Source organism: Megalopta genalis, chromosome 7, assembly GCF_051020955.1.
Source record: "Megalopta genalis isolate 19385.01 chromosome 7, iyMegGena1_principal, whole genome shotgun sequence".
In the NCBI taxonomy this organism is placed as follows: Eukaryota; Metazoa; Arthropoda; class Insecta; order Hymenoptera; family Halictidae; genus Megalopta; species Megalopta genalis.
This window is the reverse complement of record NC_135019.1, coordinates 5827789-5852523: the sequence shown is the minus strand read 5'-3', so window position 1 is coordinate 5852523 and position 24735 is coordinate 5827789. Positions and strand designations below refer to the sequence as shown.

At 38.5% G+C, this 24735-nt stretch overlaps 1 protein-coding gene across 3 annotated transcripts in view; it reads right to left on the bottom strand.

Moving 5' to 3' along the window:
• The window catches only part of Teh1 (tipE homolog 1 phospholipid transfer protein), a 146384-nt gene that overhangs the window by 40816 nt on the left and 80833 nt on the right, over positions 1-24735 (bottom strand). Inside the window, exon 3 of one of the 3 annotated variants that reach the window (XM_076523907.1) lies at positions 4761-4824. The exons of the other annotated variants lie outside the window; for them this stretch is intronic. Within the exon in view, the coding sequence (XP_076380022.1) occupies positions 4782-4824 (43 nt within the window). The 3' untranslated portion in view covers positions 4761-4781. The remainder of the gene's footprint in view (positions 1-4760; positions 4825-24735) is intronic. 3 annotated transcript variants of the gene reach the window in all.

Sequence of the window (24735 nt, the reverse complement as noted above, 5' to 3'; positions counted from 1 at the left end):
CACGTGTCCCGGCTTGTACCTATTTCGACGGTAAGCAACAATTTCTGGACAGCTTGGCATCGGCATATTATTTCCTGGAACGCTTTGTGCTCCGGATCTGGGCACGCGTCGTTCTTCGACGATCTTAGAACAACGTCCGCGTCGTCTCGTTTCATCCGAATCTTACTATTTATAATCATTATTTATAAAACAGTACATTGCATTAACCCTAGCATGCTTAAGGGGGAAGGGAGGATCAGAAAATGTCCACAGAATTTTAGACGTGTAATGTTTGTTCCGACAACGTTCTTTTATCGAACTTTCACCTTTTTATTTTTGCCTCGATAGGTTATTTGACAGTATCGCACGAATAACTGTACCTCGAACAGAAAGAACAACACTTACAGCACTTTTTTCTTGCATGGATACAAAATCACCCTTCCTCAAGCCTCAACCTTTAACCTTCTAACACCTTAAGCGTCCTAGGGTTAATCCGCGGTTAAAAAATACGTCCGCGAAAATGGATAGTCGAACTTTGTCGAATCGAAGTTTGTCGAACGTTTAGAGGAATTCTGTTTTTTTTCAGCAGATCGAGCAAAGTAAATGAGCTTCGAAACGATGTATAATAAAGAATGTAGGCTGGTAAGATTCATTGGAAAATCGAACACGATGAGAATCTTATTTTCTGCAGGATTCCTCGGTGAAAATGTGACACCGTTTGCAAACGATTTTCCATTTTAACCGTTCGAGTCCCAAGCAGCGCGATCGCGCTGTTCGGATCTTGTGTCGCGATCAAACTTTAGTGACGCACGTACAGTAATGTCTCCCTAACTGACGCTTAGATTGTGCAGAAAAGTGGACAATTTGGGAACAGCAGGTACGATTATTCCGGCTTTGCACCATGTTTTTGTAATCGTTGACAATCGGCAACTATAAAAACGAGTCGCAAGGCTCGAATTCGCAAGGCTCCTCTTTCCAAATTGTCCATTTTTGCGGACTATATTTATACTATAACTATATTATATATAGCTGTTGAATTATGTATAACTATATTATAATATATTTATACTATAACTATATTATATATAACTGTATTATATATAGCTATATTATAATATATTTATACTATAACTATATTATAATATATTTACACTATAACTATATTATATATAGCTATATTATAATATATTTATACTATAACTATTTTTGTTTATACAAGCTGAAGATCACTTTCATTTTTCGGACAATCTGAGCGTCAATTAGGGAGACATTACTGTACATCGCATAACTGCTTTTCTTCATTTTTCTTTCTTTTCGTTTCGTTTGTCAATCTTGACGAGCGCTATCGCGCCGCTATTAATTAGGACAAGCGCTATCACGTTGTTCATCATTCTTCGAATAATTTTCTGAATATCTAAATCTCTTCTGAATAATCCCTGGGACTCAAACGGTTAATAATCTCGCACCGTCGAACTCGCGATCAAATCTTTGATCCAGATTTCGCAGGATTTTTGTCCCGCGGTGCTCGTGGAACGAACACATTCGACCAGATCACCGCGAGGAACTGCGAGAACCGAAAAGTGAGATTCGAAAGTGAGAACGTTGACTTTTACGCGACGATATTAATCGTCTTTTATTCACGATGCTCTGCGTACGATATAATCAAATTTTTAAACGACAGATGAGAAGGTCATTTACTTTACCGGCCTGTCTGGGGCTGGTCCTGGGCATGGTCCAGAATAAATTATTACACATTCTCGAGAGAAGAGGCGACAGCTGTTGGGCATTAATATTACGTATTCACGCGAGGGTAACCCTCGAGTGTAGGCTCCTACGTTCGTGTTCCAAAGTAGACTCGAAGAGTCGGAGTCACGTCACCGGACATACTACATTCGCTTCCATAAAGCGTCCGATCAAATTCCCTATAATTACACATCATTTTTCAGAGCGAAACGTGGGAGCATTTTTATTATCCTATCGGAGAAGTTCGTTGTAGCGGACGTAAGACAGAAACGTCGTTGAACAGTGAATCCTTATGCGGAGCATCGGCGAACAATTAACCCTTTGCGGTCGAGGAATATTCTGAGATCGTCTGCCGACAACGAACGTATTTATCCGTCGATCAAATTGAAATCAGAGAGATCAAATTCAAAACGACGTAACATTGAAAACGATGGTATTCCGTTTAAATAGAATTCGGTATAAAAGCGCAGCGATAAAATTTCAGCGTTACAAAAATCGTTTATCTCGACAGCGCGATAATTTAACAGCAGCCGCGCGCAAAGGGTTAATAGAGTGCCGCGCTTTTATCTTTATATAAACGATCTGGTCAAATTTATATATTGTGAAACACCAGTTTGCATAAAGATTCGCGATCTAGCGGTTAACATTTATGAAAAATTCTGTTCCGTCGAAAATCTTCGTAGATTCGACGGCGAATTCTACCCTCGAAAAAAAAAGCGATTCGAGGGCAGCATTCCGAGATCCGTACGTGGAATTAGGCAAGCGATACACATTGGAAGCTCGATGCTCGATAAAACGTACGTTTTCTATCTATGTATAACGTAGTCTGAGAGCTGTACGCAATAGTTGTACAAAAGTTTCGTTACACATCGCAGAATTGTCGGAGCTCTGCGCGTTAGCAGAGCGACGAGCGGCCGAATTCTCTGAGAAGTTGAAACGAATTACAAGTGACGGTACTTGATAATTAACACAGAGAACAAAGGATCGCCAGCGAATTTCAGCGAAGCAAAATGAAGGCAGTCGTTGCAGACAAATGCGGTCGGAGATACAGCTTTCGGCTTTCTCGGTATCGAACTCGCCGGTCCGGCAATTTATCCGTTATACAAATGCTGTTAATACGTTCAGCGGTCGCAGATTGCCCATTATTATTTACGCCAAGCAAGCGAGATCCCGCTTTTTTTTTTCGTTTAACCCTTTAGGCACGACGCGTCATTATAGTGGCTCACTGCAGTAGCTCGCTCGCTCACCGTTTGAATTAACCCTTAAATGCATGATTTTTTGTTTTGAATTTTTAAAAATCGTTTTTTATAGGAACGTAGTCATAGGTTACGTAAAAGATAAATAAAAAGATCTAGGCAATAATATTGAGTATTTATTTTGAAAAGTAGTTGTATGTAGACTTTTGGCAACAATATGCGTTTATTACTAAAATTATCGTAGACGTAAACAAACGGTCATGTATTTATATTATCTATTAGTATAGGAATCAAATGCAACATCAATCATTCATAGCTTACCTGAAAACAGATGAGAAGTAATTTTTTTTTTCAATTAGATAGATCGCTCCTTTATAGGAAACTCGAAAAAATAAAATATCTCTCCAAGTAAGACATCGAAGGTTATCAGCCACCACATTCAAATGTCAAAAAACATATAACTTACTCGCCAAAAGTAATGTCAAGTCTTTTATTTCACGCATGGTCTATTGTCTATTGTTATCAACGTGTGCTCGGAAACGCACATAATCAGGTTTTTGAATAAAATTAAGTGGAACTGGAATGTAGACAATTGGCAACAATATGCATTTAAGGGTTAAATAATCGTCTTCATATGCATTGCTTCACACTTATTTTGCCTTCGCATCGATTTACAACAGTGTCAACAATATACAGAGGCGGAATATACAGTATCAGACTCTGCCGTCCAGGAAAATAGCCTCGCGCAGAATTCAGCCGTACCTAAAAGGTTAAATAACCGCGACGTTTGCAACAACAAATTACAAAAATCTCGTTCGAACTTTCAACGGGAAGATGCGATTAAACCGAGCGATATCAATTAGCGCCAAATCTCGACACTGAACGTATTAGAATCGCGCGAACAATCTCCGAAGATGCGGTCTACCATACAATATTAAGTATAAAAAGTTCTATAGACACATCAAGTTCAGAAACTTGCTTATAAGATATATTACAATGTTTCGTTTTTGTTTTGTTTTGTTTTTTTTTTTGTAGTATTTGCCAGCGAAATTAAAAACGAGGATACAGAGATTCGGAAATAGACTGCAATTTTGTCGAGGGTTTTCATCGGCGAGATTTTATTTCGACGAGAAAACAATCGTTCGTATAATATAAAATTTGAAACGGAATTAGCGAACGCGATTGGAAAATCTCGGAGCGGCGTCGTGATGATTATCGATTCGTCGTCGCGATTGCGAAAGAATCGAAAACACGCGGACGAGCGAGAATACGCGTCGAAAAGCTGCAGTCTACTTGTGAATTTCGAAATAAACGACGAACAATCTCGCCGGCGCGAGGTACAACGAAAGCGTTTCGAACGTGGCGAACATCTGAATCAATTTACATCTCGATAAAATGCTACTCTCTAACAAATTTCAGAACGAACATGTGTTGCACGCGCTGTCGGAGCATTTCCGTTCGTTCGCGGATCAAAACAGATTACAAAACATTCGAGAGAGAGAGAGTAACCGTTCGCCGGAAAAAAAACAGAGAGAGAGAGAGAGAGAAGAATTAATACCGAAAACAAAAACAGAAAAAAGAAGCGAACGGCCCGCACGCAGGAACGAGAAATATCCTCTGCTTGACACCGTCCGCGCGAAATTCGGCTTGGCACGCGACTCTCTTCTCGCATCGTACGTACATATATTTTTCCGTTCTTTTCTTTTTTGCATTCTTTTCTTTGCCTTTTTTTTATTTAGCACGTTCAGCCGGCGTGCGCAAAGCTCACACGCACATATCCTCTGGACGAGACAGAACGAACTCACAAAACGTGATACTCACACCGAGCCGGTGTATACTCACACCGAGTTTAACAGTGACGTTCTAATCGCCGATATGTATGTTGCAGAATTTACATAACTCGATTCTGAAAAGAAAGATGAGCAATATGTAGTTCAACGATTCGGATATTCGCGGTCGGATTAGATGCAGAAAGCGAGAGATGCAGAAGAGGCAGCGAGACAGACAGAGAGAGAAAAAGAGAGAGAGAGAGAGACAGAGAGAGATAGAGAGAAAGGAAAATACAGCGACAGAGAGAATTCTGATGGGAATTCACGATCTTTCGGCGCAGACAATTTCGATCCGACCTAGAGCTTGCGATTAGGACACGCGGTAAATTCGCGCGATTAATTCCGCGAGCCCGAGAAACTGCTGAAAACAATCAATTAGCCCGTGAAGTGGAAAAATGACGAGCCCTCAAACAATTTCTGCGCGAAACTCGAATTTTTCGTTGCGTGTTCGTAAGTTTCGAAACCGTGCAAATTTCTTCGAATTGTTAAACAAGGATTATCATGATATTTACGCATGATCTACCTAAAATTGCGTCATTATAGTCAGAACAAATTATCAAAAAGTAAACAATATGAAAAACGAATCGACCTAGAGCTTGCGATTAGGATACGCGGTAATTCGCGCGATTAATTCCGCGAGCCCGAGAAACTGCTGAGAAAAATCAATTAGCCCGTGAAGTGGAAATGACGAGCCCTCAAACAATCTCTGCGCGAAACTCGAATTTTTCGTCGCGTGTTCGTACGTTTCGAAACCGTGCAAATTTCTTCGAATTGTTAAACAATAATTATCATGATATTCACGCATGATCCACTTAAAATTGCGGCATTATAGCCAGAACGAATGATCAAAAAGTAAACAATATGAAAAACGAATTGAAATAGTTTGTAAATTCTCGCATTAATTTCGATTATATTAAGAATTTCTTTCTTAATTTCATTGCAACTGCAAAAAAGGGATATTTTCGAATTTTGACATTAACCCTTTGCACTCGAGTGGTGACTCTGAGCTTATGCAATATTATTATATATATATTATGCGATATTATGATATCACCTTCCAAGATCGTTTTTAGATCAACAAAGTTTAGATCTAAAAAATTGTTCAAAGTGTAACTGTTGTACGAGTCACCAAAAAGCTCAATTTTTCACATGCATAAAATGCGCTTCGTCGTATAAACTGGAATTACTATAAGCCAGAAAAATTATTTTTGATTTACAGTTAGATGGCTTCGAGTGCAAAGGGTTAGCATTAGCATTATTTCATTAATCCGTTCTATCGCGAAGGGAACAGCGTTCGCATTCGTACAAATACGACAAACAAAATATGTTCTATGAAACATAAATCGTCCGCGGACGCGCGCGCTCGTTCGAAAATAAATCGTCAGACGGAATTGTAACGTTCGTCGAGCGAAGAATGCATTCCGCGATCGTTTTCGCGTCGCGGTAAACAGGCGAAACTGGTCTGGTATTCATTTATTCAGCACCGCGGAACGTTGTTCGCGGAAACAGCGAAATGAATTTACCTATTCATTTATTCAGCTTCCAATATATATTCGTTTCAATAACGAATTAATGAAGTTCGTAATGTGTACATTATCCGCGGCTAGATTTTATTATGCTAATACGGATTTATAATACGTCGCGTTCGCCGTCTGAAATAACCGCGCCGCCGAATCGCTTCGCTTTGTTTCGCTTCGCGTCGTTTCGCTTCGCGAGATCCCCGTTCATTTTCAATTCGGCGCGAACTCGGTTTACACGGGATCGCGGGGGAACGATCTCGTGTTGTGCCGATAAATAAACGAGCGAAGAAAAATCACCGAGCCGCGGACCGTTCCGTCGAACAAGGGGGGGGGTCGACGTTTTTAATTCGCTTTCGGGAACGCGGGAGCAGTTTTTGCCGGCCGACCCAATATTTCGCGGTTCGATCGTTCATTCTCGACGGATAAACGATTGTTATTTTCCTTTGCGTTTGCATAATATCGTATCGATTTGTAAATTTATTCCGGAACGTCGCCGGCGGAACGGAGCATCGCGTTTTATGCAAACCAGCCCCACGTAATCGTCGACGATTTTTAACCGTGCGCTAAACCGATACCGAGTTGTCGATGCACGCCGCTGATAGAATATGATTGATTGGATGATTCGGTCGAACGGCTGGCCGCGACACCTTCGTCTTTTTTTCGGACAGTGTGTGTCGCCCGCGTTCTCGGTTTTAAGGCCGGAATAATTAACATTTTGCCTCGTACGCGTTTTTTTTTTGACGGCGATCGAATATATCTGCACGAAGAACAACGTCGAAGCTGTCGATCGCATTGTCTTTTTGCTTCAGCATAGAATTCTCCCAGCACAAGATAACAAGATAAAAGATAACAAGTCTCCCTAATTGGCGCTTAGATTGCGAAGAAAAATTGATTATAATTGTTGACAATCGGTGACTATAAAGACGAGCAGCAAGGCTCGAATAATCGTATCTCCTCTACTTAAACTGTGCACTTTTTATGTACAGTAATGTCTCTCTAATTGACGCTCAGATTACGCAGAAAATTTGGGAAGAGGAGGTACGATTATTCGAGTCTCGTTGCTCATTTTTATAGATGCTGATTTCCAACAATTATAAAAACGAGATGCAAGCATCGAATAATCGTGCCTCCTCTTCCCAAATTATCCATTTTTCTGCACAATCTGAGCGTCAATTAGAGAGAATTTACTGTATTTCGTACGCTATTGAGAGAAATGAATCCCGTTTTTTTTCACAATGCACGATTATACCATTCTTAGAATATCAGTCTCACTAATTGACGCTCAGATTGTCCATAAAAATAAACAATTTGGAAAGAGGAGACACGATTATTCGATGCTTACAGCTCGTTTTTATAATTGTTAACAACTCCTAACTATAAAAATGAACTGCAAGACTCGAATAATCGTATCTTCTCTTCCCAAAATTGTCTATTTTTATGGACGATCTGAGCGTCAATTAGAGAGAATTTACTGTATTTCGTACGCTATTGAGAGAAATGGATCCCGTTTTTTTTTTTACAAAGCACGATTATGCCAGTCTTAGAATGTCAGTCTCACTCACTCAGATTGTCCATAAAAATAAACAATTTGGAAAGAGGAGATACGATTATTCGATGCTTGCAGCTCGTTTTTATAATTGTTAACAACTCCTAACTATAAAAATGAACTGCAAGACTCGAATATAATCGTATCTCCTCTTCCCAAAATTGTCTATTTTTATGGACAATCCGAGCGTCGATTAGGGAGACATTACTGTACAATCTGAGCGTAAATTAGGGAGAATTTACTATATTCCCGAACTCGTAGTCCTCGCTCGACAAGAAGGCACCTTCGTGTTCATGTTCCCCCTCTTATTAATTGCCTCGCTGCCGCAGCTATCGGTCGCTATTGATCGCCGTCGATCTTCGTCGCCGTTTTTTGGCCAATAGCGACCGATCGCTGCGGCAGAGTGGGGCAGCTAGCTGAGAGGGGGAACGTAAACACGAAGGAGACTTCTTGTCGCGTCAGGACTATACGTTGCAATTTATCTTTCCTTTTTCATGCTGGCTTCGAACGACTTCTTACTGTGATTAACAATAATAGAAATTGATATCGGATACTTGTTATGCAACGGTGTTTAATGTTTAGAAAAATAATTACTTCTAATAGAAGAAAATGTAAAGCAACAGACTGAATTCCATGACAAAATAATCGATTCTTATTACAAGAGATTATTATTACGTTATTGTTACGTTGTTAGGAGAAGGATATTAGACTTTATTAATTACTAGACTGCGAGTCTTTGTGCAAAATAATGATTGTTCTCGTTAATTGCAAGATACAGGAATTGCATCTATTTTTTTCTTAATATAGTAAATTCTCCCTTTAATTAATTAATAATTAATCCCTTCTTCAACTTGTAAACACAAATGAACAATTCGGATCTTGTTCGTTTTTATGATTGTTGATAATTAATAATCAAATAATTAATCAGATAATTGAGCAGATAATTAATAATCTCAAATAATTATATCTTCTCTTCCCAAATTGTCCACTTTTTTTTTTTTTTTTTTTTTTGTTCACTAGCTGAAGGAAAATTGGGGAGAATTTAGTATAATTTTAACAAGTTGACGGTACTGCAATAATATTTTCGAATTGTTCGAATGTTTTTCTTATTTCGCAATAGATCTAGTAATTTTTTAATCCTAGATGCACAAATACCGCAGTCTGGTAATCACTTTATTATCGAGTTCGATTGATCATGCTAGTAAACCGGTAGGCACGCATTAAACTAAACGCTCCAGCAGTTTTTCTGAGGAGATGAAAAATGGGTTAGCCCGACGCTGCACTATGGTTGAAAGTGTTGAATTGCAGGCTTGAAATCTTTTCAGGATGTGTTCGAGTGAGAAATACAATGGTATTTATGGAACGAAGTGGGAAATTACAGTGCACGCGACGATCACAATCGAATTCCTTCACGCAGAAACGAACTTGTGTCTTGGAAACGTGAAGGTCGGCGTTATGTAAATCCGTTCCCTTATCAGGGAATATAGCCTTCGTCATTCTTCGACGTGGAAAGGAAAATGAACGAATCGATACGCCGAAAAGAGAAACAAAGCGGCTTTCGTGTTGTATAATTATTAGCACGTCTCGTGCCCTGCTGTTTTATCGAGCTTCGCTTGAAATATATCATCGGCAGGCTTTAAACACCTCCCGATCCTCTTACAGGAATTTCATAGTACACTCCGTGGCCGATTTAACTCTTTAAATCGTATCTTTGCCGATGTTAATGATTTCAAAGAATTGTTCGACTTTAGCACGTTTTTTTGCATGTTTCAGACGTGCTCTCGTTAAGTATTTTGCGACATTGTGTATTTAGCTGCAAGATTCTTTCAGCACCTAGGTCTTACACCTATTAATTAATAAATATAATAATGATGATAATACTACTAATAAATAAAAATAATGATATATAATGATAATAATAATATTGAAAGTAGTAATAAATTATTATAATATTGCTATAGTAAAGTAACAATAATAAATTATTATAATATTATTATGATAATAAAAATAATAGTAATAAATTATTATAATATTATTATGATAATAAAAATAATAGTAATAAATTATTATAATATTATTATGATAATAAAAATAATAGTAATAAATTATTATAATATTATTATGGTAATAAAAATAATAATAAATTCATTTCTAACCACTTCTCGTCTTCTTCGACGTCACGATAACATTATTATTATAACCTAAAAGATTTGTATCGCTTATCGTGACTTCTTCTAAGCGCAGACACAAATGAAAATGAAAAACCACACCGAATCTTTAGAAACCGCTACTTCGCTTCATTGCTAACCGCAATCGCTTGGTCTGCCTTTATCGTCAAGCTAGTAAGCTGCCAAGTAATTTCTGTTTTCATCAACATGCTCTTATAAGCCCCCGAGTTTGCATGAAATTCCGCAGTCTAATCATCGTAACCCAGAAATCCCGTACGACCGTATAAAATGTCTACAGCGGCCGATAAACTTCGTAACACGTAATTTCTTATTCCGCGAGTGGGAAGATTCGAAACATTGCGGAAATAAGCTCTTCATTTACGACGGGACTTCGCGGGAATATGAAATATTCGAGTTAATCCGCCGATGTGTACAGGGCGTTGCACGAAATCCGTCACGATGCCGACGAGATCTTCTCATTAATTAGACAAACCGATCGAATTAAATTCTTGTGCTTCAATTGTATATATTTTTATTGTATTCTTATGCTTTAATTCAATCATTCTTAGTATTTCCTTGTTCCATTTAACAAATGCAAGGCTCTGAACCCACCGAGCTATTAAAAATGCCTTTATTCAAACATTTCGCCATTTTTATTACAATCTACGCTCGAATTAAGATATTTATTCAATTATTTCTTGCAAGAGTGTTTTCCTAATTAGAACGTTCCCTATAAACAGCAAGAATCTTGGGAGCAAATGAGAATTTTTCCTTCGAGCAATTTTAAGTATTTGCAAATAATATAAAAATTATCTTTATCGATAACGAGAACCTCGCGATAAGAATCTTTCCTCGCGAATATTTCCGATCATTTATTACTCGAACGGAGTTCCTTCAGACCCAAGGTGCAAGTATTGTTATTTGATCATTCAGTTTCTAACAATTAATTTAAACGTTAACATATGATTCATTAAGGTTTACAGAGAAACGAGCGTGGCTGGGATGAGCACATTAGAAAAAATATGGTACAAAAATTAGTAAATAAAATTATAAACGATCTTAGAGCATACTTTATCATATCGTTGTCAAAAAGCGTTATTTGTTAATTCCGTTCAATTGTTAATTCCTTGACTTTCTAACCTAATTGCACACGTTACTCGTTCTAAGAATTCGATTAACTCTGTTTGACGAGTATACTCGTCATGGAGAAGAAGTGGCAGTATTTTGCATAGTGACGAGTATACTCGTCGCGCGTAGAAAACAGCGACCACTGACCCTTCGAATTGTAATTTTAGCGAAAACAAAAACAAATTCTCAAATTTCAATATGTTCAAAATACATTGAACCCAGACCAGAATGAAACAAACGAACAAAAACTACGAATGACATTAGAAAAGTAACGCAAAGAATTAACAAAAAAACCGTAACATCAACGTCACGAAATGTTTTGTCAAGCTGTTCCACGGTTAGGAAAGTGTCGCCTAAATAACGTAGAATTTTCGTGCAACGAGAAATGAAGAAAATCAGTGTCCGACTTGAATAATCCACGTTAAATCCGTGGTCCAGTTTCGCGGGACACCCTGTAGATCAGCGGCGAGCTAAGCCTCGTCGCGTAGGATCCGACAAATCGCTGCCCTATATCCCTTAAAACATCGTATCGCCATTACACGTACTTCGCGCGCGAAGCACGGTCGAACGTGCGTGAGCGTGCTCGTGGGCGTGTGTGTGTATGTGTGTGCAGCGACAGATCTTCGGAATCGGGGCGCCGCGAAGAAGTCTGGTTTCCTCTTTCCGCCGCGGATAAGGGTAACTTCCGCGACGGAAGGCCGGCGACGTCCCCGGCGAAATTCGATAAAAGTCCGGCCGGGAAATTTTGTGGCTGGCATACGACAAAAGCAGATCTCCGGCACTTTGATCTCGCGGCCCCCTCTAAAACCGCAAATCCGATTTTCAGACCGAACAATTTTTCCGCGACGCTTTTGCTCCCCCGGCCCTTAACGAGTTTAGGCGCCGCGGAACTCCTTTGAGGGCCGTCCGCTTTTTAACTCGTTTATTCGACGGAGACGGGTTGCATGGAATGCCTCTCTCGTCTGCTCGCGGCCTTTGCGTCTCGGACCGATCTGCTGTGCCACGTTGTTGCGGATTTAATCCGCGTCGAACGATCGTCCGCGCTGATTGCAAGATGGGCACGTTGCAGAGTCATTTGTTCCTTTCCTTGTTAATTTCACCGAGTTGGGCAGAATGCGACGGTATCCTCGCGTTCTTTCAACGTTTGCGCCGGTTGCTATTCGATCCGCTCATTTTTCTCGGAAATTGCAGAAAATCCGCGGTCCATCGGTGACGTTTTTCAACAGAGATTTTCAGTCCGCGATGTCGCAGGCGATTCTTGTATGTTATTGTTAGACTGCGGATCTTTAGGCACGATGAAAATTGTCTGCAATAATTGCGAGACACGGTTGTTTCTTTTATTAATGATTTGAATGAGTTGCGAATTGGATAATAATGTTTTTTAATTTTCTAGATGTGTTTGCTGTTTTCAAACTGGGATCTACTTTGTCATAATTTTTTGTCGTGAGTGCGTAAAATCCGCAGTCTTGTTTATTAAATATGTTTATTAGATATATTTATTAGATATATTTATTATATATATTTATTATATATATTTATTAGATATATTTATTAGATATATTTATTAGATATATATTATGGTTTATTTTATTAAACCGTGACACTTCTTTATTTTATTTCCACTGGAGGGGCAGTTTCAGACAATGAAACTTTTTCTTGGATTCGACGAAATGACCTATAGTTCTTAGAATTTATTTAGAAATCTAGAATCTACGTTTACAATTTTGCTGCACTGAACACGAAAGTTGAATTTTTCCATTTTCCTTGGTTCTCAAGATATTTGAAACAGAAATTCGAACTTTCAACTTCGAGAATTTTTCCCGCACAAACCGTGAAAGCTAAATCGATGATTTTTACGGAGAATAATTCTACAAACCCTCCCAAATCCAGCGATATATTTTTATCTACTGTTTCGATCTTCTAAACACGTTTAAACAATATTTAAAACGAGCGAGACATTTCTAACCGAGCAATTTTCCAGGACGTTTTTCAAGACAGTTTCAAAATCAACGAAACAAAGCGAAATCTAACTTCGTCCGAAAATGATCAAAGTAACAATAAACAATATTCGCATAACAATTATAACGGAATTCTATTAATTATAATACCACAGAAATAGCTTTCCAAGTTAACCGTGCTTTGACTCGCCGACAGAATATTGCAAATAGAACGGTAATTATTGGAACGAGAAACGAGACATCAACTGCACCTGTTGCTAGCTAACCTACTGCAGTGCCATGGCTGCAGTTGGAAACAATTTTTCTGGAAATACTGCCGCCCGAAATCTGCCGAAACAACGTCCGATCGCAACAACGGCTATTTATAGGGAACACCGCGATTACTTATTGCCGGGGAATTTGTATCTTGCAGCGTCGCAAAAGGTATCTAAATTTTGTCCACCTGTTGCCGAACGGTGCATAGAGCACAATTTAAGCATTCTCGGTTCTCTCTCTCTCTCTCTCGCTCTCTCTCTCTCTGTTATTATGCTTCCGCGAACTTGCATTTGCATCACGGTTAAATTGAAACTTACGGCCGTAATAATCATTGTCATCGTTAATGAACCATCCGGTTTCCTACTCGGAGTTTATACACTCTGTAAACGACTGTTTTACGGTGTTGCAGTTAAATCTTACTCTATGGTGGATTAATCGCCGCGTAACACGTAGTCCCGGCCTAGAAGTTCGCCGGCGAAATTCGGCGTTTAATTTCCGCGCGTCCATCTGGCTGCTCGAGGAAGAGAATCGGATACGATTTAAGCATTTCGTTGACTTAACCCTTCGGCCTTAATCCTTTGCACTCGAGACATCACATTTTAATTATTATTTTCTGCATAGCGTAAGGTGATCGCGTAAAATGCATAATTAAAAAAGCAAAATTTTCTATTCATCAGTTCCTACAAAATTTCTGAGCAATGATTTTTCGTTCAATTCGACTCTGCGTAACGAAATCTCGATGTTTCCAAAATCTGTTCAAAAGGGTTAACTCTTTGCCCTCGAGACCGTTTTAATTCCAAAACGAAGGCATTTGTTTGTTTAACACCTACGGTATTACTATTTGTTATGATCGTTTTTATTTGGAACGTATGAAATTGAAAGTGTACTTATGTCTGCTTATAAACGATTTACGTAATAATACGATTAAATCTATTATCCTACGACCAAATTTAATAATGCGAAAATTCTTTTGAAAACGGTGAAGCAATTTTTAGCGTCGCCTCAGAGTCGCCTCGGATACGGCGACACAATGAATCCATGTCAAAGTGACATCACATTTTAATTATTATTTTTCTGCATAGCGTAAGGTGATTGCATAATTAAAAACGCAAAATTTTCTCTTCATCAGTTCTTACAAATTTTCCGAGCAATGATTTTTCGTTCAATTCGACTCTGCGTAACGAAATCTCAATATTTCCAAAATCTGTTCTAAAGGGTTAACCCTTTGCACTCGAAGCCATTTTAACTGTAAATGAAAAATGATTTTTCCGACTTGTAGTGTTTCCATTTTATACGACAAAGTGCATTTTATGCATATGGAATTGAGTTCTTGCGGTGTTCTCGTACAACAATTACACTTTCAACGATTTTTTAAAATCTAAACTTTGTTAATATAAAAATCATCTTGGAACGTGATATATCTAAAGTTCTAAAATCTAAAATCTAAACCTCGTTAATATAAAAAGTATCTTGGAACGTGATAATAACAATTTTAATGGTATCTCAGAGTCACCGCTCGAGATATCGCAAAGGGTTAACCCTTTGCATTCGAAGCTATTTTAACTCTGAATATAAAATCATTTTTCTAACATATAGCATTTCTATTTTACACATGAAATTGATACTTGGAACTCGCACAACGGTTACACTTTTAACAATCTTTTTAAATCTAAACTTAACTTAATATAAATATAACTTAATATAAAAGTTACGTTAAAGCGTGATATAACAAATTTTAGTGGTGCCTGTGAATCACCATTCGAGTGCAAGGGGTTAATTAGGGCGAACCGAAAGGATCGAGTTGACGGCCGCGTTCTGCGCTTCGAATTTACCGTCCCGATGTTTTCAATTTCAATGGAGTCACCGAACGTCTCGGATCAGAAAATTCCACAGGCTTTCACAGTTTCGCTTTAATTAAACGTTCGGAGAGGTTCGCGCGTAGATTCCGCCGTTCGACGACGATTCGAATCGGGCGAAGCACCGCAGACACCGCTGAACTTTCAAGATCCCGGTTTCGCGACGACGGGTCGCCTCGGCGCGTTATCTTCAATTTAAATGATTTCGATCCGGGAATAAGTGTGCTCGCATTGGAAAGATCTCGGCCGCGGAAACGGGTCGTCTCGCGTCGCATAATCATCCGGCCGGCGTCTTTGACGATTTTCTGTTACGCCGCCGCGCCGAGCCGAGCCGAGCGAACCCGTTCGCGTGCCATTCGTTTGAACGTTCGTCCGCCTATTTGCAGCAACGTCGAATTTACGGTCCACCGGCGAATGTCTGATTAATAACGCGTGAACGTTCGTGCGCACAGTCAGTGTCGCGAATTAATTAATGTCTACGGTTTAATTAAAAGCCCGGCGTGCAAGGCAGCTGCCGTACGATGCCGTAACACGGGCACGCCGATTGACGTTAATGATACGATGCCCGCCGCGATTCTGCGGCCGGCGAAAACCTAATTGCACGGATTACATCGTCGGATCGACGGGAAAGTCAATTCGATTATCCCGGATCCACGTGCAACGGCCATTCCAATATGAATCGGACGAATTAGATCGGAACGCTAATTTCATGTTTTCGTCGCTTCGTCGAGCGGGGCGGACGCGCGACGCGACGCGACGCGACGCTGTTCTTTATGACTTTTATTGATTAACCCTAAGCTTATCGTGCTTCCCATCGTTTTAGGTCAGTGTAATACCGCACCGTCGTGTTTGGTATTCCATTCTGTAATAAATACCGGTGTCACGATGTTACGATTACTGCGGGCATTCGCGCAAGTCGCGGTTACGTCTGCAGCGATTAGAAAGCAGAGCTGCGTAGGAATTTTTGGATTTTCCGATCATTGATGTTGGTGTTCGGTGATTCTTTATCGTATATTCTTTATGATATTCGTGGATATTCGTATTGACAGAGTTATTAGAAACGCGAACTCTTGTGGCAACGATATTTATTGTTTCTGTGATTCTCGAGTCTTCCGATGCAATTTATGCTACGATTTTTCGTTCATTCATGTTGGTGTTCGGTGATTCTTTTTTGGTATATTCTTTATGATATTCGTGGAATCGTATTGACAGAATTATTAGAAACGCGAACTCTTGTGGCAACGATATTTATTGTTTCTGTGAGTCTTAAGTCTTCCGATGCAATTTATGCTACGATTTTTCGTTCATTAATGTTGGTGTTCGGTGATTCCTTATGGTATATTCTTTATGATATTCGTGGATATTCGTATTGACAGAGTTATTAGAAACGCGAACTCTTGTGGCAACGATATTTATTGTTTCTGTGATCCTCGAGTCTTTCGATGCAATTTACGCTACGTATTATAGTAAATTCTCTTTAATCGACGCACAGATTGTGCACATAAATGGTCAACTTGGTGATTCCTCTTCCAAAATTTTGTATACAATCTGAGTATCAATTAGGGAGAATTTATGCAGGGTGTCCCAAAATTATGGTACTTCCAAGAAATGTGGAGTTCCTGGGTTCATTTGAAGTAACTTTTTCCTCAGCGAAATTGAAATCCGCGGCTCTGTTTACGAGTTATTAACGAAAAACAGTAATCAATGAGAGGTGAGCTCGACTGGCGCGAGGCGGGCCAGTCAACCAGCGCACGAAGCCCAGTTCCGCCCACTGGTTCAGCCATCTCGCGCCAGCCGAGCTCGCCTCTCATTGGTCAGAGTTTTTCGTTAATAACTCGTTAACGATGCATCGGAGAACATTTTTGTAAAGGGAAAAGTTACTTCAAATGACCTCAGGAATCCCTCATTTCCCGGAAGAACAGTAATTTTGGGACACCTTGTATATATTCTTATGTATATTCTGTAATGATTATTCGGTAATCTAAAGAGAGTATTTAGTCCATTCTATTAATAAGTAATAACAGAAAATAATAACAATTCTTTTAATCTATCCAGCGTTTAAAACATTCATTTGTGTCGCATGAAATCTGCTGTCGAATTTTTAACTAAAAATTTATCCATATTTCAATATAAATGTATACATGTTACCGCAATGTGCTGGACAATTATATGCACAGAATTGTACAAAAAGCATTGCTCGGAACTCGGTGTGAAAAATAATCGACTTTATATATCAGTGCAAATAGAAATGTGCTTGTTAATTCGAACCTCCATATCTGTTATCTTCTAATTATTAAAATAACGAAGCTCCGTTCATTGAAAATCGTTCAATACGTTTCTTTACTCGGGCGAATATCATTCTAAAAATTGCGAAAAATTGCAATAAATTCGATCTCACAATTCTTATAAGGCAACACGTGCCTGCCGGTTTTATTAGGTCACTGAATACGACACGCATACCTCATAATTCTACTATAAAATCCATGCATTTCGTACAATTTCTCGTACAAATTTCCGAGCAATATATTCGGCTGTTGCAAAAGCAACCATCCAAATAGATAATAGCTTACGGATAAACCGAAATTACTATTGCAACAATCCACTAAATAATACGCGAACTCGACGGAAACGGTTCCTTTGGAGCACTGTTATTAATATTATCATCATCATCCTTTCCTTTGGAAATTTATAAATTGGGAAGCGCGCAGTGCCGTATCTGTTCTATTATTACGTACCCAATTTCGCAACGCACGCGTTAGGTGAATAATAACCAGCTTGATCGCGGCGAACACCTAAGTAAGATGAATCCGGGGCTCGGAGCGATGGAAATTCCCGGGCAGACGGAAAATAAGAAGAAAATATTAAATAATTCCGCAGGCGGGGCCGTTTCTTCCGCGTAATGAGCCACATTTTTTCCACGGTAGCGAGGGGGCCGCCGCGGCAGGGGCCGGAGGGGGGAAACGCGTTCCTGTTGATACGGAAATCGGTCTTGTTAAATTCTTCCGTGCAATATGATTCCGCGGCCGTATTATTTCCCCGGGATTTTCCGCGGTAATACGAGCCGCGCCGTGCGATCCGAACGAAACGAAAGCGAACGGAAAGGGAGAGGGGCGAAGGGGGAGAGGCCCCGAGAAAACTCGAGATAATTACGTCTACGGGAATGGCTCGCGTCCGATATCTAGCCGCGAACCGAACAAGAAGTTCGATCGACGACCGTCTTAAATTGGAGCTTGTCCAGAAACTTGCGGCTAATAACAACTACCAAGATCTTTGACTGCCGTTCGGAAGTTTATTCGTCGGTCGACCGGGCGAATTTTCTTGGGGCGGCCGTGTTCGACCGGCAACGATCAAATCGCTGACGTTCGTCGTTTATAAAAATATTCGCGTCGATGTTCGTTCGGTCGCTGTGGCACCGATTTTGCTAATCCACGATTATTCGGATTTTAAAGGTACGTTTATGAGTTATTTATTCGGTACACGTGGCGAATATTATTGGCAACGCTTGTTCAAAATCAGAATAAATGTATAAAATAATGTAATACTATAATCTAAAATATAATATTATAATATATTATATAATAATTTATAATATAATATAATAGCAAATATAGTAAATATAGTAAATATAATAATAAATAATATAATATATTATATAATATAATATTATAATATAATATATAAATAATATATATATAATATATAATATAATATGTAAATATAATAATATAATATATATAAAACTAAAACTGTTGGCTTTCAGTGCTATGTGAATCTAGTGCTAGAATTTACAACTGCAATGAATGATCAGACAGGGTGTCCCAAAAATGTCTCGTAATCTGGAAATGGGGTGGGGGGATCCTGAGGTAAGTTGAAGTAACTTTTTCCTTTGCGAAATTTTTCTACGAGGCTCCGTTTACGAGTTATTAACGAAAAACTCTGACCAATAAGAGGCGAGCTTGGCTGGCGCGAGGCGGAGCCAACGAGCGCACGAAGCCCAGTTTCGCTGATTGGCTCGGTCGTCTCGCGTCAGCTGATCCCGTCTCTCATTGGTCACTGTTTTTCGTGAATAACTCGTAAACAAAGCCGCGGATTGCATTTTCGCTAAGGAAAAATTTACATTAAATGACTTCAGGATCCTGCCATTTCCGTATCGCGAGACATTTTTGGGACACCCTGTAGAATGAATGTAACTTTTACATTTTTTTTAGCGATATTTAAACAAAAAATCAATGGAATATCGTATTTGTATATTTTCAAATCAGAAATAATGGAAAATAGAAGTGTACAAATATGATGATTTCAACAGGTTAATTACCATTGTGATACTTATGAGACGCCCAAGATTTAATACTGCATTATGGAAGCCACTTTCAAGCTTTAACTTAAAATAGTCATGAAAAATTGAATAAAATATTAGACTAAATCGGACCTAGCAAAAAAATTGACTTACACCATATTTTACTTTAAACGACAAAAATCATATGCTCGACGTTGTATAAGTATGTAGAGTTTTACGTACGCCATTATTTAAGCGCGCAGCGTTTTGCGTACGACCTTATTCAAGCACGTAGCATTTTATATGCGACGTTATTTAAGTACGTAGCATTTTATGAACGACGTCGTTTATCTACCTAGCATTGCATTCATGGAGTTTGTAAGTACGTTTTGCTAAATTATTTGAACTTTTCATAAGCCGTGTTGCATTCAATGAAACAATCAACTTTCGGTATCTAAATTCTTTATTTGTTTTTCTGGAATTATTCAGGCAGTAATAATTACAAGGAAATTCGATTACAAAAATTCAATTAAATTAGAACGTAATTCGTAATTCGGACTTCCGTTCAATTAAATAAAAATTTAATTCGTAATTCGGATTTTCATTCGATTAAGTTACAATGTAATTCGTAATTCGAATTTTCATTCAATTAAGTTACAATGTAATTCGTAATTCGGATTATTGTTCAATTAAATTACAATTTAATTCGTAATTCAGATTTCCGTTCAATTAAATTACAATGTAATTCATAATTCGGATTTTCATTTAATTAAGTAACTATGTAATTCGTAATTCATATTTTCATTCAATTAGGTTACAATGTAATTCGTAATTCAGATTTCCGTCCAATTGAATTACAAGGTAATTCGTAATTCGGATTATTATTCAATTAAATTACAATTTAATTCGTAATTCGGATTTTCATTCAATTAAGTAACTATGTAATTCGTAATTCATATTTTCACTCAATTAGGTTACAATGTAATTCGTAATTCAGATTTCCGTCCAATTAAATTACAATGTAATTCGTAATTCGGATTATTATTCAATTCAATTACAATGTAATTCGTAATTGCGGCTGGAGTGCAAACACAAAACACCAAACAATTCAAACAGCTTAATAAATGAACATTTACGAAATAAACGTAGTCGACGTCTCCATTTGTTATTATGTAAAGGTTGTAACTATCTGGCAGTGGTTGCCCGGTCGAGCAAAACGGCGCCGAGTGAAATCGGTAAAACAGCGAAGCTAAAATGCGTGTCACGTTTAATATGGAACTCGATTAAGGCGTGCGATAAATCGTCGGCTAAGCACGGCCGACGATCGTCCGCGTCGCCGATCGCGGCGAAAAAATTACGGATAAAATAGTCTGGTCGATGAAATACGCCGCGGCGGGAGGCTGGTTTATAGCGGCGGGTCCCTCGAATCACCATACCGGCCGCGAAAAACACTGGCAAAGAGAAAACGCCGGGAACTTCGAAGCACTTCGGACTTACATAAATAACCAGCCGGAGACTTACGACGCCGGCGACTCGCCGCCGTTTCGGAGGGAATTAACGGCGCCGTAATGCGAGCCGAACGACAAAGATCGGGAAATATTGTCGCGGATACCGTTGTTCGCACTATTGAAAACGTATTTCGACGGTTGTAAATTCCCGCCGGGGCCACCCCGAGGACCACCCGAGGTCCCGCGGGGTCGATCGCCGGGAAGAACACGCTCCGGCCTCGATTATCGCTGACCCTCTTCCCCGATATGAATTATTGAATTATACGATTGTCGTTTGATACGTTATGCTAGATAGCGGAGCATCGCCGGTCCGTGGACGCTGCCCGGCCGGCATTGAAATCTCCGATCGGTGATCAGCGGACAATTAATTCGGTGATTAACGATGCAATTGCACGCCGAATAATTGTTTCGCGCTGTACGGTCCGCGACGTGCACGCGTGCACATCGTTTGAAACGGAACAATTTTCAACAAATTGGACCAAATGATTTGAAGGTTTTTGCGACGTTAGGAAGACCGGTTCGCTGGGCGATGTGCGAACAGATTTTTCTAATTGTTGCGAATTAGTGAAACGACTATGAAATTAGATACTCGGGTTTTGAGATTTTTCTGTCTACGCGTGTGAAGAAAATTCATTGAAAATTGACAAAATGCATTGTTTGTGAATGACAATGTTCAATTAAATTACAATGTAATTCGTAATTCGGATTTTCGTTCAATTAAATGAAAATGTAATTCGTAATTCGGTTTTTCATTCAATTAAGTTACAATGTAATTCGTAATTCGAATTCTCATTCAATTAAGTTACAATGTAATTCGTAATTCGGATTATTATTCAATTAAATTGCAATTTAATTCGTAATTCAGATTTCCGTTCAATTAAATTACAATGTAATTCATAATTTGGTTTTTCATGCAATTAAGTAACTATGTAATTCGTAATTCATATTTTCATTCAATTAGGTTACAATGTAATTCGTAATTCGGATTTCCGTTCAATTAAATTAGAATGTAATCCGTAATTCAGATTTCCATTCAATTAAGTTACGATGTAATTCGTAGTTCGGATTTCCGTTCAATTAAATTGCAATATAATTCGTAATTCAGGTTTCCATCCAATTAAATTGCAATATAATTCGTAATTCAGATTTCCATTCAATTAAATTGCAATATAATTCGTAATTCAGATTTCCATTCAATTAAATTGCAATGTAACTCGTAATTCAGATTTCCATTCAATTAAATTACAATATAATTGACAAAATGCACTGTTTATATTTTCGTTTACACGCTTCGGTAATGAATAACGAATAAATAAATTCCTCCAGACGTTTTCCATAAAAAGATACAGTGATAATAATGTTACGAATTATCGAGATACATTTAAAACAATTAAATTCCAGATCATTCTAACCGAGCTCAGATCATCGACCCTCAGATGCGAGGGTCGGCACATCGCTTTTATCAACGGATACGCTATTTAAAAATATTTTTATAATTCCGTGCGCCGCGCTGCATTGCGCGAAGCACAATTTTTCCGTCACTGTCCGATCGGATTGAAATATTAACAGACGTGGGTGCTGGCGGCAGAGATTGAGAGTACATCCAATTAAGAGGATCCTACAATGCGGAGAGTATTAATTGTTTCCATGAAGACTCATTTATACGAACAATGCCATGGGACGTTAATAATTGCATTTCGAAAGCACTGCGAACCGTATAATTCGCTTCGCCGTATAAGCGTGAGCGTATGTTCTCCTGCGTGTCTTGAATTTAAACAAGATATTAAAAGTTGCCGAAGCGAAATTTCATCGCGTCCGCGGTTGGCGCGCAATTTTTGTTACGATAAATAATACGGTTTTGTAACCGACGTCGTCAATTTTTATACACATATTGCGGCACTCGAAGTACACGTCGGAAAAAGGTAAAAGAGGAAACCGCACTTGAATATTTAAGGGCGCTTTCGCCATGGGAAGCCGATAAGTACCAAAGAAAATGTTCTGATGCTTTTATTGAGCTTCTTCGGAGAACAGTTTCAGGAGAATTGGAATCTTTGAGTCGGCTAAGCTGCGGGACAACTTTTTACAATTACTTCTCGTCCGTCTGTTAAAGTAATCGCCGCACACTTAATCAATTTATACAGGGTGGGTCTTGTAACACGACGACATGAAATAACTCAAAATATATTATATTATATTATATTATATTATATTATATTATATTATATTATATTATATTATATTATATTATATTATATTATATTATATTATATTATATTATATTATATTATATTATATTATATTATATTATATTATATTATATTATATTATATTATATTATATTATATTATATTATATTATATTATATTATATTATATTTTATTATATTATATTATATTATATTATTATATATATTTATATATATATATGAAATATGGACCCTATTTGGTGTAATACTTTTTTACGTAGAATTCGACGCATTATCCGAATTCGTGAAAAAACATTAACTATTCCATTAAAAAAATTGAAGGCGACCTTCATATCTCGATAAAAAAGCAAAACAACATGAAACTGATGACAACGCTATTTACTCCTTTGGAAACCATGCAACTTCTGTCTGAAACATTTTTTCGTGCGATAAATATTTTATGAGTTATTCGATGTCGAGACTCGCCCTGTATATGTATACCAGTGATTTAGTTGCACTTCGCAATTCCACCGTGACTCTTAAACAGGGAGACGGCAGCTCGACCATAGGCAAGCAGATAATCGAACGATGCATATTTAAGAAAACGTGGAGCAACCTTTGAAAGGTATTAACGCTCGGCGGGTGGATAATAGGATGACGCAAAGACAAGCAGCGGAACGTCCACTGTTTGAAAACTTGGCACGAAACTGGCGTTAAATTTGCAACAGCTTAATGCAAACCTGGAGCAAAATCGCTCGGTTTTGAACGTGACATACTGGAATACTTAATCACGCGAACCAGCCGGAGCTCTCAATTATTCAAACGTCCATTAACACTTCGCCTAAGCAAATTACAAGACGATGATTCGTATTTGCACAGTTTTTCCTAATTGCGAGTCGCGACCGAACCGAACGCGCGATGTCTGTATCGCGTGTTTCGGAAAAGATGTTCAACGTTGCGTGCCGAAAAAAGAAAGCGATGTGTTTCCTTTCGCCGGACATCCGTTATCCGCGTCAATTAATCATAAACGAACGACGAGCTCGCAATTTTCGTAATTACGAATCGTAGTAAGTTGCGTAAAACGTAATCGCGGCGGATATTTATCTACGTCGGACATCACGTGTCTCGTAAAGATGCTGACCGTCGCGTGTCGGTGACAAGAAAAGAAATTGTTATTATTCCCCTGAGAATACAATCGAGAATATTTGCGTATTTTTAGCGACACGCGATACGCCAATTAAAAGGGACGATTGTAGGATAAATCGGCTAAGATACGATCGGATAATTCTTCCGACCTCGAAGATTTCTGTTCCCTTTTTTTTGGCACAGGAAATTGAACACTTATTCATGTCACGGTTCAATTTTTAACTGTTTCGTACATCGTTCCAATTTGACACAGATTTCTCGGAAATCTCTCGGCTCGTTTTTATAGTTACCGATTGTCGAGAACTATAAAAATGGGCCGCGAGGCTCGAATTCTCTAAAGAGGACATATTTGATACCTTCTTTAATTGAACAAAAGTTTTAATTGAAAGTTCAAATAGCGAAAAGTATTATAGTTATTCCCATAACTAAATATGATTCAATA